Below are 17341 nucleotides of genomic sequence, written 5' to 3' on the forward strand. Positions count from 1 at the left end.
CTTGTTATGACGTCATCCTGCCTGCGTGTCCCCTGGAGAAGGCGTGGTTTGCTGACGCATTGCGGTTCCCGTCCCCGGTGCGTAAAGCGGAGCGGAGCGGAGCGGAGCGAGGCAGGGCGCGCGCATGTGTCCGCCGCTATGTGTATGCGTGAGGGAGAGCGTGCGCGCGCGCAAGTTTGGGGGGTGGTGGTGGTGTCGTGGTGGTGGTAATGGCTCACCTAACTGCATCAGACTGCACGAGGGCTCCAGCCGAAGCATCCGGGCCGGAGTGCGCAGAGAAGCGGCGCAGGTAGAGACGCAACATGCGGACCCGCCGTCTCGCCTCCGCGCGCGTGTCAGGTTTTAAAACAGCGTCGGGATTTTTTTGAGTTTTGTTCCGAGAATGGCGGGGATCCAGTCGAGGTGAGCAGCTCGGTCCGCTCGCCTGTCAGGGAACTGCGCACGTTTTTCTCTCTCTGCTTCACTTGCGCCTCGAGCGAGTCCGGACTCATCGGTTCGACCCCCCTTTTTTTTTCTTTCTTTTTTTCTTTTTCCAACGTCTGCGGCGCGAGGAACTATGACGACCGGGCAGGATGAGAGCACAGTCCGTGTGGCGCTGAGGTGAGTCGCTGAAACCCGCCGTAGCCGCGGGTCCCGGCAAACACCTGCAAGCCAACGGCAACACACACACACACACACACACACACACACACACACACACACTTATAAGCCTGACTCCAGCTCGGTGACCCAGTTGTAACAGCTCCAGGTGCTGTCCGCCTCTCAGGACTCCCATCTGGGTCTGGGTCTGCCCCCCCCCCCCCCCCCCCTCCTCTAGGATGTGCTACACCGAGCTGCGCTTGATGGTAAACCCGTAAAGCCTCGCTGCTGCCGCACAGGTGCGCACCGAGGCGGGGGCCCTCGGAGCAATGAGATCACTTCTTGTAACGGTTGTGCTGTTGGGAGGGGCGGTGGGGGCCTCTACGCCCTCGCACCCCCTCAACCTCACTTTCCTCTCAAGCTTCCACTGAGAGACAGATGATCGATGAAAGAGGAGCTGGGCTGACAGCAGAGCTCTCAGTGCAGCCTGGCTGTCAGGCCCCTCAGCGATCAAGACCCTCAGACCAGTCAGGCGTTTGTGATCCAGTCCAGAGCCGCTCCCACCCAGCTGGTGAGGTGGCGGGGTGACTGGGAGAAATGGGAACCAGTCTAGTCCTTTGAATTAGATGACATCCAAGCCATTTGGACAGTAGTGTGTGTGTGTGTGTGTGTGTCCTCTCTGTCCTGGCTTGGTTACGAAAGTGCACAGTCATGGTGTGTGTGTGAGGCGTGGGAGAGTCAGTCAGTAAAGAAATACATCAGGATATTCATTTTTTTACAATACACAGTAGTATTTGTTAGTATTTGTCGCTGCAGGTGTACTGTGTGTCACATGGTACAACTCTGCAGCTAAACATGTGAATATCGTTCTGATAAATCAGATCATCATCAGGACCGACTGATGCTAGATGTTAGGCTCCACCCTCTTTTAATTCACATAATTGATCAACAATATACATTCATAATCACATGCGTGTTGCTCCAGTTCCCAAAATAATTCTTTTTTAAAATTGTTTAACAATAAAGAGCTTTTATTGTCCAGAATGTCACATCGGCTAATATTGGCTAACTGGCTGATTGATTGGTTGGGCCCTAATCAATAATGTGATGCGTCTATCATACCACCGCGGCGGCGGCGGCGGCGCATGACAACTCATATTTTCAGCTCTGTTTTGGATTTTACAGTAAATTATGTAGAATATTGCAATACATGTCCCCCCATATTGTAATACCTCATGATTGAGGGGTGTTGTGAGGTCAAACCCTAGAGAAGGGTGTGTTTGTCCAGAACTTCCTGGTCACATGACCCTGCCTAAAGTGGAAAATACACATTTTAATGCCGCTTAAAAATACATTATGGTTGGTGGTAGAATCTGATATTTTTGGGCTGCTGTTGCCGGTTGGCGGTGTCGATTTAGAGGGAAGTTGATGCGGCCTCAAGTTGAGATATTTATAGCAGATAAGTGTGTTTTATCCAGTGTCATTTCATCTGGCGCGAGGCCTCCAATGGACGATCCTCCAGATCCAGCCAGGAGGAAACAGGTTAGCTTGTTAAGAGAAAGGGTCAACTTGCTTTTTTTACTCAAAAAATAAAGTTTGACTTTATCGTAAGATGAAGCTGAAGTCGAGTGCTTTGGTTTTAACTCTGACGGCCATAAAGAGCTGAACATGCGTTAGTCGTTCAGGATGAACCCTCATCGGCCGTGTAGCAGAACTACAGCGTGAAACTAACGGTTGCCCATTCATTCAGGTGTGTTTTCCCTCACAATTTAAATGTGATTCAAATTTTGGCGTTCGCTGACGGCTCCTGACAGTTAAGCGTTGAAATATCCCTTAAAAAGAAACTTTGCAGTAACGCAGCTGAGAGGTAACAACAACAAAAAAACAACTGCACATTTTGTCATTTACCTAAAAAAACAACAGAAAGTTACAGCTAATCTCTCTGTAAACGTTGATAAATACGATTTAATCCCTCTATCGGCAGCATTTTTAATCTCGCTGGATGTGGCGTGATGTTTACCCTCCCTGGCTGCGGCGCCCAGCCCGAGCGAAGGGCATGTTTCAACTGCGACCAACTGGCAGAACTAGTCAAGAGGACTGTTGACAAGTCTTGCACGTGCACGAGCGGCTGACGGCGGCGCTTCTGCTCGGCTTGTTCAAACACACTCCTCCTCCTCCTCACCACTACACATGCGGAGCAGAGGTGTGTCAACAACACCGCTGAAACACAAAGAAATGCAGTGGAAGAAACTGCAAGTACGGTGGTCTGCGTGTGTTCATGAAGCCAGGAAAATCGGCTTGTTGGGTGATTTACTGACTAGATATGTTGTGATAAGCTGCACGTCACGCCTGTTGCCAAGGTAACCCGCTGAGCTAAAGGTTTCCAAACTCAGGATATTTTAACTGGGCTGCATCCTCCATCTGGTCCCAGCGAACCAGACTGGTGGTACTCAGCCGCTCGTCAGATGTTACAGATATTTCATGATGTGGTTCGGACTGGTAGTCTGTGTTTATCTGCATAAAAGCAGCTTCATCTTCACGTTTTGCGCATAAAGAAACATTCGTGCTGATATTGAGTATTTGAAAAAATAAGATTCTTTATTTCCAGCGTATTTTGAGAGTCCCATTCACCACTTTGTTTTTCCTCATAAACCGATGATGAGCAAAGAAGAAAAAAAGACTAAAAGGAATTTTTAAAAGAAGTAATCAGCATTATGGACTCGTCCCTTAAGATTCTGGGAAAATGTGATGAGATTTCCTCAAATGTTTTGACATTTTATAGACTGTTATGATCGTGCATCAGTTAATCATCAAGAACAAAGCATCGGTTCCGTTCTTGTCCTGGGAACCAGCTCTTCCAAGGTGCTATTGAAGCCCTAAAGAGGCTTCCACCTTAGCCGGAGGTTCTTTAAGGGCCGAGGGTCCACCTGACGTAGTGGAAGACCTCCGATTATCTCAAGCCAGGCCCTGGGAGTCTCTCAGACGTCTGCAGAAGAACTCAAACATGTCTTTCAACATGCGTTTCTTTGTGTGTGTGCACAGCTCCTTACTGCAGTGTGTAGACGGTCCTGTACTCAGCTTGTTTGCAGAGTGTCGCCATAGTTTGCCTTTAATGGGATGTGTACATTGAGGGGAGGGGCTCAGCTGGAAGGGAGGACGGGTTGAACCTGCCGCTGCTGCCATTATCACTGCCGCCCCACCAGCAGAGAGCTGCCATCATTATTTCTTTTCCAAGGTGGTGACAGAGGAGCATTTTGAAACAAAGCAGGAGGAATTGATTCAGGCTGCTGGCGCTGAGCTAATTAGCCACTCGGTAGCATGACATGAATGTAACTGCAGATTCCATCGAGCGAATGTCTTTTTTTTCCCCTCCCCTGGATGGTTTTGTAGATCCCGATGCTCAGCTGGAAGGCGGTAATAATGACTACGGTGGAATTAGAGGGGTCTCTAAACGTCTTAAGTCTTAAGTTAGAGTTGTAATGACATGACGGCATGCAGGAACTGGTCTAAGTGGATAAATCTAAGCCCGAGGGTGCTCTCTAGAGGCAGGGTTAACTCTGGTGGAACAAGCTGGTTAAACTGAGCTGTAAGATTAGCGCAGATACTTACTATTACTTAATGAGGCGAGCAGCTGACGGGAGACAGCAGCTGATGATGGCTGCCATGGTTTACCATGCAAATAGAAGCCTGCAACTGAGAGGACAAGCGAGGTGCAGCAACCGCGTGGCAAAGGTCATTTCGGACCGCCGGTTAATTAAAGTAGCAGTTGAAACGAGCTGAACACTCAGCTGACGCTATCCATGAAAAACAGAATCATGCTGTTTTTAAAATAAAAGGGTCTTTAGGATCTGATATTCAGCATTTTTATGATCATCTCAATCTTTTTTGTCGAGAATCTGATTGCATATAAAACCGATAGCTGACTAAATTGAGCTGTTTTGGTGTTCTTTGTTTGGTCACCAGCAACGTCCCACCATCAGCGCTGTCTGATAACACGGCTACATTCTTTTATTCATTCATTCACGTTTTTGTCTCCAGAGTGCCACTTAGAGCTGCTTGTTTTATCTCTTCAGGATGATGTTCAGGTCTCCTTGCAGTCAGCAGAGACACTAAAGTACTTCATTTTTACCTCAAATGTATATCTACTGAACTACGTGTATACCAAACTATATCAGCTGTGAAAAATCCAAGTGGTCAACCTCACAAAATAGTTTCCACGCACTGTCAGTCCGGATGTAAGAGGATTTTTATGCCACATGTTGGTGGTAGGAGATTGTGTGTGTCGCTGATGGCACCTAGCAGGGTGAAGGAGGGGCCTGACGGAGGAGGACCGGTGGGAGCTGGACGGGCGACGCTCTGATGGGTTTTCGTTGCCCATGGCAGCGCCATGCAAACACAAAAGCCTGAAGTCTAAAGCCTCTCAGGACCTTGTTCTTTGTTCACATCCACTGAGCCAAGTCAGTCTGTCAGGAATCCCTGTTGACCCGCAGTCCTGCCGCTCGCTGTGTGTTAGTAGGACAGTACAACAGTGTGTGTTGCTCTCTTCTCCCTCCCAGTGTCTCCTCTCTGTGACCAGTACAGTGTCCTTACCCTCCTGTGTTTCATACTTTCCAAATTGACTGCTTCTTTCAGTTACATACCTGAAGGTTTAACACCTGCTGACATTTTGAGGACACGATGTAGAGGAGCAATGAGCAACCGTCTCCGCTTGTCCCTCAGGAGTCGTCCCTAAAGTTTGTCATTTAAAAATATTTGGAAAAGCCCATAAATGTTGTATTCACTGCATTGTGTCCTCGTGACCATGATCATAACCAGCATAACCATGTCAGCTGATGGGATGACATGCCTGGACCACAAGTCATCCCCGAACTCGACATGATTGCTTCTGGTAGTCTGACTGTATGATTGGGATAATCTTCTCCACAGCCTGCAGTCCTGAGTCCTGCGTGATTCACTTCTTTTGTCTGGAGTATTTTGAGTTGGCTGTGACCTTTCGGTGTGTTCAGATCTGCGTCTTCACCGGCCTGAAGTTGCTGGCGTTGCTCTTTATTACCTTTCTGCACAGTTCTTTTTAGGGAGCTGGTGAAAGTTTAAGAGTTGGAGCCGTTTTACCCTGACAGACTGAGACTCACGCCTCCGACACCTGCAGGGCTGTTTGGAGGAGGAGTGTGTGCTTCCCGCAGGGGAGCTGGAGCTCAGCGGAGGTCAGCCTTGAATAGATGCGGGTCATGGCGGTAGATTCAAGAGTGTTGGAGAAAAGGAGACTTTGCTGGTTTACGCAGAATCAGAGAAACTCGTTCTTACCTGGTGATGTTGGCGTGGGAGATATTAAAGTTTGGAGATGGAGGAGTCGGAGGAGGCCAGAGACTGGTGGAGAGACGCCATTCTCTTTTAATTAAAACGGCTACAAACTCCATTTCAGGCTGTTCCATCATTGTTTAATAAACTGACATTTCTTTATGAGCTTTTGATGCCAATAAACTTCTACGTGGAATTTGATTTCAAAACTGTCAACAGAATTGAAAGCAGATCTGCATTTTCCTTGAACTGCTTTCGGTTCATCTCACATTTTCGCTCTTATCAGACTTGGCAGCAAAGCCATCTTCACTTTCCCAGCTCAGGCAGGGTTCTGTTAAAAGCACTGGACCCACCGTCAGGAGCCACCTTGTCCTTGCAGTTCGGGAAGATTTTGATTAGTTTTGTTTTTTGTGAGGCTAAACCACTTTGCCACTTTGTGAGTTTGTGTCATGTTCAGGAATGCGTACAGTTTCTGATTTGCTCATCAACACTGAGGGAGAGGCTGCTGGCCTCTCTTCCATCCTTCGCTATTATGAGCATGTTTTCGTGTGCTGTAATGAAATTAAACAAAAAAGATTACGAGGAACGGGGCTCACAAAGTAACAAATGTGCACAATCCCAGGAAACAGAGGCACTTTCCAAAACAGGATAATGTGCACAACATGTAAAAGATGCACAAGCACCAAGGTGGCATGGTCCAACCCCCCCTCAGAGAATAATGGTTTGGTCCCGACAGGCTACTGAGAGGAAGCACTTGTGTCTTTTTTGAACGACTATGATTGTCAAACCAATGAGAATACTCTCCTCTTACCCTCGGTAGACGAGAGTGGGTAACACGCTTGGTTGTTAATGCTGTTGCCATGGCAACTCATCAGATTTTCATATCATTGTCGTTTTCGAGGGGGTGTGAAGCCTGAAGGGAGGAGCTGAGGTTCAGGTCTCCTCCAGGATGCCTGACTCTACCTTGAACCGTTAAGGTTGAGTGGTGCTGTCACAGTGGCGTCGTCCGAGAAGCCCAAACTGTTGTGCTGCAGCTCAAGGAACTATCTTTTGGAACCCAACTTGACTTTGTCATGGATGGTGACTGGCTGCGCTCAGTAATTTGAGTGAAACCAAAATACATGAGTGCATATTCATCAACTCTTCCATTCCAAGATGATATGAATTGTAGCCTACACTTAAACTGAGCTTACTCCAAAATAGACTCCCGCCCGGCCGCAGCATTGCTGGAGGACCTCAGTTTATCTGTATCATTACCACTGAGAGGTCGCCGCATTTCTGGCAGACGCCCCTGCGCTGATGCAGGGAGCCCTCAGCTGCAGACACACGTTCAGGACAAGGAGGGACCCCCTCCCACATTGTGTACAGTGGCATGTTGGAAACAAGCTGGTCATGCAGAGTAAATGGTAATGACAGACTAGCTTACATGCACACCACCACGCCCATGCAAATATGTAGCTGACTGCTGCAGGCTTTGTCTTCTCCTGCTGCTCCTCTCCTCTTCCTCCCTGTTTGAATCTCTCCAGTTAAGGTCGCTGCTAAAACAGCGCAGGTCTAAATCTAGAGCCGGTCCTGCAAATAGGATGTAGATGTAACTGAACTTCCGTCATCAACCTGCCAGCAGAACGTCACAAATAGGACTCAGGCCATCACAAATAGCTGTGTTTGCATAGTGAGATGCCACCTTGTTATTTATGTCAGTAGGCTAGCTGTGTGTAAGGTGACCCAGTATCCCGATGAATCCATCTGTATAAATGCAACATGTCGGGTTATAACTGTGACTCGTCTGAGGTCACTGGCCTAATTTGACTGACGTGTCTTTAAACCGGTTCCTTCAGCTTGTTTGATTGGCAACTTGGAGGCAGTGTAAGCCAAAGTTAGCGAATGTAACCTCTCATGAAGCATTTCTGTCTTTCATGGTAGATTGGAGCACCGGGTGGTGCGTTTCAACACGAGCATGTAGCACCTGGTGTTGCTTCTTTAGCACCTCCTCCAGTGGGTTAAAAACATCAGGCTTTTATCTGCAGTGAGGGTTTCATCGGCGTCCGATCTTTTACATGTGGTTAACTGTCATCTCCATCGCCAGTTGGCGTTGATGTGAAGTCTAAGCCTGGGTGAACGTGCTAGTTTTTGTCATCTCCGCTGCCCAGTTGGTGTTGAGTTGGAAAAGAAGACTGGAAACAAGATGTAGAAGTGTAACCACAGTCACGCCGCTGCTGTCCTCCATGACACACGAGCATAAAACGCACAGGAGGCAGCAAGTTGACTTGTTGTGGGAGTCGATCAGCTTTTTTAAAATTTTGTCGCAGATTTAAAACTACATCTTCATGCCGTGGAGAAATTTGAAGTCTGTCTTTCTGTTTGCCTTCGTCTCAGTTTAATAGTGCTGTTTTTAAATTGTGTGTTTTGTTCAGCAGCCAGTGAAACCTGTTGCCATGTATTCACTACACAGTTCTGTTCAGTGAAAGTAGTGCGTGAGAAGAATTTTACTATTTTCAAAATGGTTTGAGTTAAGGAGGCGAGGAGAAACCTTCAAAATGGCCCAACGTGATAACAGAAAATAGCCTCAGAACCCCCAAACCCAGCCAGTGATGTCACAGCGTTCTATCACCTGATATATTTGCATCAAGATTTTGTCAGGACACACCCTCCCCAGCCATCAATGGAGCACCGTCTCCACGCAAAGTTGTCACGTGTTTTGTTGAGTGAGCTTGAATCTTACTCCTAAAATGCCAGCTGAAGTCAGAACATGCAAATGACCCTCCGCCCCCTGCTGGCGCAGTGCAGCAGCTGTCTGAATCTGCATATTCATGAGGCGTTTAGAGTCATTAGGCTTCTAGCTGCAGGTGTGAACGCTCAGCGTGGGCGGTGCCATTGTTAAACATTCCAGTGTCGATCAGCCACCTGGCACAAACAACTGGAGCGGCATCTTTGGCAGAAACGGTTAAGCGCGGAGCTGATGGGACCTCCGATCGACCTCGCCGGGCGTGTTTACCTAACCCATTATCTGCTATCTGGTCACCTTGAAAGCTGCAGGTGGCGGCTGGCTGGTGACGCACAAACTCCCACTCTCCCACTTTCAGCTGGCCTTCGTGTGGCTGGCCTTCGTGTGGCTGGCCTGCGGTGGACACGGAGACGGGACTCCCGTGTCAACACCACATGGCTGAGTGATGTTTCCCCACAGGCTTGACACGAGAGCAGCGAAGTGGACTTTCTTTCCATTAAAGCGCCAGATTGCTTTTCACCGTTGTCCTCTTCTTTATCAAGTAGGATGAGGTTACTTAGTTTTGTTGGACCGGTTAGAGCACATCTGTCAAGTTTGTCCTCAAGATACGATTTGTGTTAATTAGACAAATGCTAACATTGACCCCCAGCTCGGCTCCTCTGTTGACAGCTACATCTGAACCCTGGTCGTCACCCCCTGCTGTCTAACCTTCGCTGCCCTTAATAATGAACAGGGATTCTGCTCCCTGACCCTTGACCTCCAGGAAGCAGTAAAGCCGTTATCTGCCTGCCACTGGGACTCGAGGCCGGCTGGCTGGTTTGGAAAGCGCCTTTTTTCCCCAAAAGGTTCTCAGGCTGTGGGATCAATGAGACGTTCGTGCATTTCCTCACTTTTATTAGAGCAAGATGAAGCAGTAACATCAGGTCAGCAGCAGGGCGGCGCTGGCCGCCTCCGTCAGGTTGGACCAGTAGAAACCCGGCACTGAGCCCTGGCGCAAGACCAGCTGCGTGTCTCCGTTTTGCAGGTGTGCACCACATATGTGAGACATTTGTTCTCCGTGGTTGCTGTATTCCAACACACCTAGTTACAAGTCCATGAAAGTATTTGACAGACGAATCTGACCTGGTGTTTCACTCCGTTCAGTTCCTGATTTCTCCGTTAAAGTTATTTCAACCTTTTTCCACGTTTTGGTCCAAGTGATGAATCGGTGTTATTGAATCTGTCCCAGACTGAGAGAGAACGCAATGACTGGCACAGCAGAGTGGCTGCACTGACGCCCTTTTCAAGAACAATATTAGCCTGTTGGTTCACCTCGACACGGACATCTGCCAGTCAGTGCTCCCATCAACCCTGGGCCAATTCCAATATCCAGCCAAGGTTATCAAATAATTGCTGTTTTTTTTAGTGACAAATTATTAAAACTTAACATCTGAAACATGATTGTTTTAAATATTCATGGAAGTGAAGGCAAAGTCCCTGCGGGACAATCACAACAAAGATCTGAGCCCGGCTGCCATTCACTCAAATCGTACATCTGCTGCCGTCAGTCAAAGTCAGTCTCTGTATTCAGGTCTAAACCTGCACACACACCTGCACACACGCTGCCGGGCGCAGGAGGTCTTCCTCCCTCCCAACTCAAACCTGCATAGATACTGAGGTGATCATGTCAGAGGGAACAGATGGGAACTGATGTGGTACCACAAGTTGCTGTTTGTAACAAAAGCACAAACGGCCAAATGGATCTGGATATAAAGAGTTTGCACGATGTTCTAAAACATAAGAACTGTCAGTGAGATGTATTTGTGGATATTCTCAGTCATCGTGTCAGTGAGATTTTAGTACCATTAGCTAATCTGCGACTGCCCTCTCAGTGGCTGTAGTGGTTCTGCTCGGAAAGGACTAAAGTATCCATGGTGATTTAAACCCCTCAATATCAGACATGTTTGAAACAAATGGACTGGTCCCCCATGAGTCCCTGTGTGTCTCCATGAGTCCCTGTGTGTCTCCATGAGTCCCTGTGTGTCTCCATGAGTCCCTGTGTGTCCCCGTGAGTCCCAGTAAGCAAATCGTGAGCCTTTAAACAGGATCCGTGTAAGTTGGTGTCTCTGCTCCTGATTTCCACCGGCCTGCACAGCTTAATGACCTCAGTGATGCAGCACAAACGCACCATAAAGGTTAAAGACGCGGTCCAGACTTGAGTCGGGGCCAACGCGCAGCTTTGCTCTCATAATATTTCTCATCTTGTGATTTCAGACCCAGACTGTGCTGCTACTCCTTTTTTGGATTTAATTGTGTAGAACTGAAGGCTTGTTAAGAGGTTCCACTGGAAATGTCTGAAACGATCCCCCTGGGCTCAGAATAATTAAATGATGAAACACGTGCCCAGTCATGAGGACGGAGGCATCAGGAGACCGACTGAGCTGTGGGGTCGACGGTGAATTAACCTCCTCCTGACGACCTCGACGGGTGGCGGGATGCTGAGCGAGCTGCTCGACTCTTTGTGGCGCCCCTCCTCTCGCCGTCTTTTACTCGGCCTGGCCAGCATTATACCCCGCTGAGATCGGATTATGACTTTAATTCTTTGCTTCCATTACCGGTCACCATAGCAACCCCATCCTTTATGTCACGCATAGTCTGGGGTGGGTGGGGGGGGGGGGGCACAGACAGGAAAGACACATTGATACAGTTTGGAAGAAAATATTGAATCAAGGCAGGACGGAAAGTCCAGATTTTGCCAGTGGTGCATTTATGTTTGACTGCTGGCGTAACGGTTTTCCTGCTGCTGGTCTGTGGCGTGGCATGGCGTTGAGCTCTTTGTCTGCTACCGTAGGTGGTCTGGTCTGAACGGGCAGAGCTTGAACCTGCTCAGACCAGGGTGTGTGAGATTCTCAGAAGGGTACCTTCTCATTGTGATGCCTTGCAATTTAAAAAGCCAACAATTAGAAGCCACAGATGAGGGTTGTCTGTTTTTGAGTTCACGCCAAATTGTCGTGTTTATAAGAAGGTTGAACTGAGGAAGTCGGCGAGCTGCAGCGGCGTGTGAACGTCCATAGCGTCCCTCTCCTGTCTCAGTAAACACTGGAATTGTTTAATATGTTCTTGCATCTCAGATATTACTCCAGCTCCTGCAGCTTAAATCCTCCTCTTAAAACCGGCAGCCCCCCACCACACACACACACACACACACACACAGTCACACAATCACACAATCCCTGAGCTCTGTTGCTCTAATCCCTGGGCTGCAGAGGTGATTACGTGTAATGTATGCAACCGCTGTCAACGTGCCTGTCTGTGCATGCGGGGACGAGTGCAGCGTGCTCTCAGCTCCTGATGTTCTGGTGTCGGTTCGATTCATGTGACACAGAATTAACGTATTCAACCCCGAAATGTGTCACTTCCACTTTACTTCGCTGTGCGTCTCAAGATTATTCATGAAAACTTGAAGTATAAGCAGAGCAATGATTCATTCGCGGGTCATTTTACTGTCCTATATAAAGAAATGATTGTTTTGGACTGAAGTGCATAAATGTGGCAGAAATCACTTCATTTTTGTCATTGCTTTTTGTGTATTTTATTTTAAAAAGTGCCTTTCAAATTAGCACTGCTTAACTGTTTTGTCGTATTTGTGTATTTGGGTCGAGAAATGCACTTTTCAAAATGAATGTTTATCATATTGCAGAATTGTACACAAGACACGCGGCACTACTTTTGATGTTGAAGTTGATTCTGCTGCGATTTATTGGTGAATATTCAGTGGCATCATGTGTGGTTTGGATGTGCCGCAGTGTGTTTGCTCATACTTCATGTTAAAGGCAGACCCTAGATGGTGATAAATATTGGTGACATTTTGAGTTTTTACGTCTACAAATACCTCAACATGACACGGCCCCACGCCCTCATCACCGGTCGTATGTGATGTCTTTGTTAAACGTGGGCAGATTCAAAAGAAGGACGACAAGTTTATCTATCTATTTTTGTCTTTATTTTTTTTGTCATCTGTTCTGGATGCAACGTTTCCACCAAGTTAAAGGGACACGCCCCTCGATAGCCTTAAAGAGACGGTAGATGAACTGAGGGGCAGCACAGAGGAGCGTGGTAGGCTGACCTAGTATTGAATCATGCCCAGCTGTTTCAGTCCCAGAATGGAAGCGTCGAGCTAGAAGAGGGTCACAGATGTGGAGGATGCTCTGGAGTCAAGCTCCTCCCCCGTCGACTCACCCGCAGGGTTTGATGTTTCCCACAATCGAAATTGACTGACAGGAAGATTAACACAAATTATAGTGAAGATCTGCAGAGGCAATTAACTGCATGTTTGTATAATTTGTAACTCACCTGACCAGTTCTCAACTGTCAATGTTTGGGAGCTAAAACTGTAAACTCAACCCCTCCTGCCTTTGTCTTGTTGTCTGACTGATTTTCGGGGGTGTCGGAGGAGGTGAGACAGACTGACAGCCTCCAAGCGATCACCCGCCCCGTTAAATCTGTCGCTTCCCTCCTGCCTCGCTTTGACTGCAAACACAAAGAGACGTGTAGACGCCGGCCTGCAGAGTTTGGCGATGTGCCAGGTGTGTGACAAAGTCGCACACGCCTTCCCTCGCTGCCCTTCACACAGCCTGGATTCTCTGCTGAAGGACAGTGAGGTGCTGCGCTTAAAGTTGAGGAGGCATCCCTGTGGTGGGTGGGTGGGTGACATCATCTCAAGCAGCCGCAGTGCTGCTCTCAGCAAATCTCTCCATGAAGACGCGGCCGCTGCTCCCCAGGCTATGACTCTGGGCTGGGACGTTCTCCTGCAGTGTTCTCCGGACGTGTTCCCCTGATGCGTTCTCCTTACGTGTCTCTTGGTGCGAGGAGGAGCGTTTCGATAAGTCAATCAAAAGAAAAGGAATTGGCCAAATATCGAGATCATAGTTTCAGTCTTTTTCAGGCAAAAATGTCAAACATCTGTTGGTTCCGGACTCAAAGATTCCATGAATTTCCGTTTTTTTTAGTTATAAAAGAATGATGACAGAAATTAAAGAGTCTCTTAGAGTTTTTTTTTCGACTCTTGAGTTGAAGCACGTTCAACACGTCATTTTGGGCTCTGACTAATTGATTAATTGGGAAATTAATCAGCAAGGTCATCGGTTATGAATATGATAGTTAGCTTCAACCAAACATTCCAAAAAAACAAACTGGGGAATCGGCTTTAGATGCAGGCACCAACCCCCGACCAGTGACCCTGCTGCTTCTACAGGACATCAGGAACCTGAGACTACACGAAGAAGAAGACTGACAGCCAACATTCTCTATGTGAAGCTAGCAAAATGTCAGCAGTATGCTAGTGTTTTTTGGGGGGGGGGGGGTTCAATTACTGATAAATGATGACCTGTATGGTCTCACGGCAGTAGTTTGGGTGGGTGACTGTTAAAGGATGATAAAACAAGGTGCTGGGGCTTCGTTCTCTGGGTGTAACTGTTCACGTCCCACAATCGGTTCAGTCAGAGCCTGAAAACTGAACAAAGGGAAGTGTAACGGTGGAGATTTTTCTCCTCCCGCCTTGGCCTCCCCTCCCAGCGATGTGCTGCACCTTCTGGGATTTATTGAGGGCAGTGAAAAGGTTCCCAGCTGAACACCAGCGGCTCAGACATGAGATGTGAATGTGTTTCCACTTTAAAAACCACTCTGAGAAACCGAGAATCCCTCAAATGATGTCCATAAATCCCTGAGTGAAAAAGTTGAATGCTGTCTTTAAAGGGTGTACCAGCTAAAGAAAGGAAACCAGGACTGAGTTGATTTTATCTCCAGGTCTCGTGCGCTTCAGTACTGTGTGGGTTATTTTCTATTTTTGCACCACTACAAGTGTTTTTGGCCAGCTTTCCTTCTCTCACATCAAGAGTCTGAGGACAGAGTTTGGAAAGCCGTCCGATGCCAACTGTGATTGGTGACTTTTCGGCCGATTGGATCCAGTTGGACTTGACTGTTGTGGTCCAAAATGAAAGTCCTGACAAAGCTGGTTTATCATGTGTTGCACTCGGTGTCTGTCTGTGTTTCGGCACCTTCTGAATCTGAAAAAAGCCAGACTACTTGTCTCTGCAGAAGAACCTCTCTGACCTTTAACCCTGACCTCACCTGACCTCTAACCTAGGCTCCTCCTCCCACTCTACAAATCTTTAGCCCCTAAAATAGACGAGAGACCACAACTGTTTTTTTCTGCCGTCTGCGCTGATACAGTGGGGCTCAGTTTACATTTTATACCCAAAGATCCATCCAGCTCAGTGTATTATCAATGATTCTACGAGAGCTCTTTGCATGAATGTGGCCTGACTTGTTGCTTTGGCATCTGTAGTAAAACATTCAGTTATTGATTTTGATATCACCTTGGTGTATATTTATGAAACGGGAACGTCCAGCAATCGCAGCGGTGCCTGGGCCAGTTTGTGTTTTCAGATCGCAGTTCTGTAACTGACACAAATTCAGCTGTTAGCCTCAAATGTGTATGAGAGGCTTAAGTGCCCTTTAATATCTAATCTATCTATGAATCTATCTATGAATCTAAAAGGTCACAGTTGTTGTTAGATTATTATGGAGGAGTTCGGCATGAAGTTTTATGGAAGTAGAAGGCAAATCTGAAACCATCGGCTGCCTGACGGAGCTGATAACAAGACAGTAGCGTGAAACTGGACGGCGAATAGTGAGGGGTGACAGGACGTAAAATGCCTGCTTCTGCAGTTTTTCTCCTCAAGATTTCCCCTCAAATGCCAGCTATGATTCTACCGCTACTGCTACTGCCACTGCTACAACTAGGGCTGCGCAGATAATCACTTAATTTAGAATTCCAACAAGGCCGAACGGAACTTACAAATTGCTGAAAAGTGCAATATTTGTTAAAAGCCAACTGTGTGTCTGACCTCCTGCCTCCGTCTCGTCTTCCTCAGATGTAAGAAAACATCTTTTATTTGATGCAGATTCCCTCCAACAAATAGACATTCCCAGTTTCATTTTAGATGCCACGAACTTGATCTAGATCATAACTCCTCCATGAATTAAAGAGCGAGTAAAATGACAACTGTCTTACAGTGCTTGTTACAAAATAAATCTGCAGTTTAATGCTGAAGCGGTACAGCTGAATTCTCAAGGTTCGTATGCAGATGTAAAGAGAGCAGATTTGCTTTCAGATTCCTGCGTGGAAACATAAGCAGGAGAGTGTGGAAACAGGCGGGATTACACACCCAATTAGAGAGTTAAATCACCCCAAACAAAGGACACCCTTGTGGTGACTGGAGAGGATTAAACCCATAGAACATTCCTAAAGGCCCAGATACATTCAACTGGTTAAATGAGCTAAATTGGACCTGGAGGATAATTGTTTTTTTAAATTCTTTTAATGAGATTGTGCTCACTGTGTGGCGCAGCAGCCACGTGGGGTTCCAACAATAGAACCCAAATGCTGTAGACCAGCCGATGAGGCTTAAATGGAAACGACTGTATTTCCTTTCCTCCTTAAATGGTTAATCGCTTCACGCTCACGCGCCACTTGCCAAAACCGTCCTGTTCTCAGCTGGAAACCAAGATACTGAATATGGATGTGTTGTCTTGGTGATTTCAGTTCAGCGTCTTGACATTTTAGTCCCCAGACTTTCTTTAGTAGTCGTTTAGACTTGAGTACTCAGATCCTTGTTCATTTGATCCCCAAAGTATTTTTTACAGAGTTTTGAAAGGGAAAAAAAGGAGAATCCTGATGAATATTTCAAATTTCCTCTAATATCCAATCGCAGTGTGTCAAAACAATTGTGGTTTGGTGTATTTTCTCAACGATATCTTGGCTCTACGATGTGGCACCACCTTCTACCGATCTACTCTGCATTTAGTAGAAAGATTACTCATAAAAACCCCTACATTTTGTTCAGAGGAGCTCCAGGCTTTGTGTGGTTACTTGAATATTACTGAATAATTCTAAGGACCAGTACTCGAGTATCAGAGACACATCAGTTACACTGATGCGTGGACCACAAACGACCTTGAGGTGTTTCTTGTTACAGGTGGAGAAACCCGTCATTAAAGTTCAGGATCTTTCATCCTGTGACCATTACCTCTCCTCCCGCCGCGCCATCCAGCCGTGTAATCCTGCGGCGGCGGCAGCGGCAGCGGCAGCGCTGAGATCCAGTGTCCCACAGACACACAATGGCAGCACTGTATCTGGCCCTCAGCATTGTTCTCCCTGAGCCTGGAGGCACAATGAGGCCCTTCTGTACTCAGGACGGAGGGCTGTCGCTCCCGCTGTCAGGTGCTTTTCTTCCTCACTTGTTTATGAGCAACATGAAGACAGACCGACTGAGAGACAAAGAACCCACAACAGAGATGCTGGATGGTTCATGGGCTTCTGTTTACATGCTAACACCGGGGCAAACCAGGCCCCGTATCAAAGCCCTGCTCGTTCTGGAGCACCAGTATCAAAGCCCTGCTAGATCTGGAGCACCAGTATCAAAGCCCTGGTAGCTCTGGAGCACCAGTATCAAAGCCCTGCTCGTTCTGGAGCACCAGTATCAAAGCCCTGCTCGTTCTGGAGCACCAGTATCAAAGCCCTGCTAGCTCTGGAGCACCAGTATCAAAGCCCTGCTCGTTCTGGAGCACCAGTATCAAAGCCCTGCTCGTTCTGGAGCACCAGTATCAAAGCCCTGCTCGTTCTGGAGCACCAGTATCAAAGCCCTGCTAGCTCTGGAGCACCAGTATCAAAGCCCTGCTCGTTCTGGAGCACCAGTA

General features: G+C 47.5%; 1 protein-coding gene across 8 annotated transcripts in view; it reads left to right on the forward strand.

Moving 5' to 3' along the window:
• Positions 1-110: 110 nt before the first annotated feature.
• kif21a (kinesin family member 21A) overlaps positions 111-17341 on the forward strand; it is a 42063-nt gene continuing 24832 nt past the window's right edge. For 3 of the 8 annotated variants that reach the window (XM_086209735.1, XM_086209737.1, XM_086209739.1), the window contains exon 1: positions 112-600. In XM_086209735.1, the coding sequence (XP_086065861.1) occupies positions 557-600 (44 nt within the window). In that variant the 5' untranslated portion in view covers positions 112-556. Of the gene's footprint in view, positions 601-17341 lie in introns of all 8 variants that reach the window. The other 5 variants (XM_086209741.1, XM_086209742.1, XM_086209736.1 and 2 more) reach the window with 4 other exon arrangements.

The sequence above is a fragment of the Aulostomus chinensis genome, chromosome 7 (genome assembly GCF_037954235.1).
Source record: "Aulostomus chinensis isolate RoL2024-O1b breed Wild chromosome 7, RoL_Achi_v1.0, whole genome shotgun sequence".
Classification (NCBI taxonomy): Eukaryota; Metazoa; Chordata; class Actinopteri; order Syngnathiformes; family Aulostomidae; genus Aulostomus; species Aulostomus chinensis.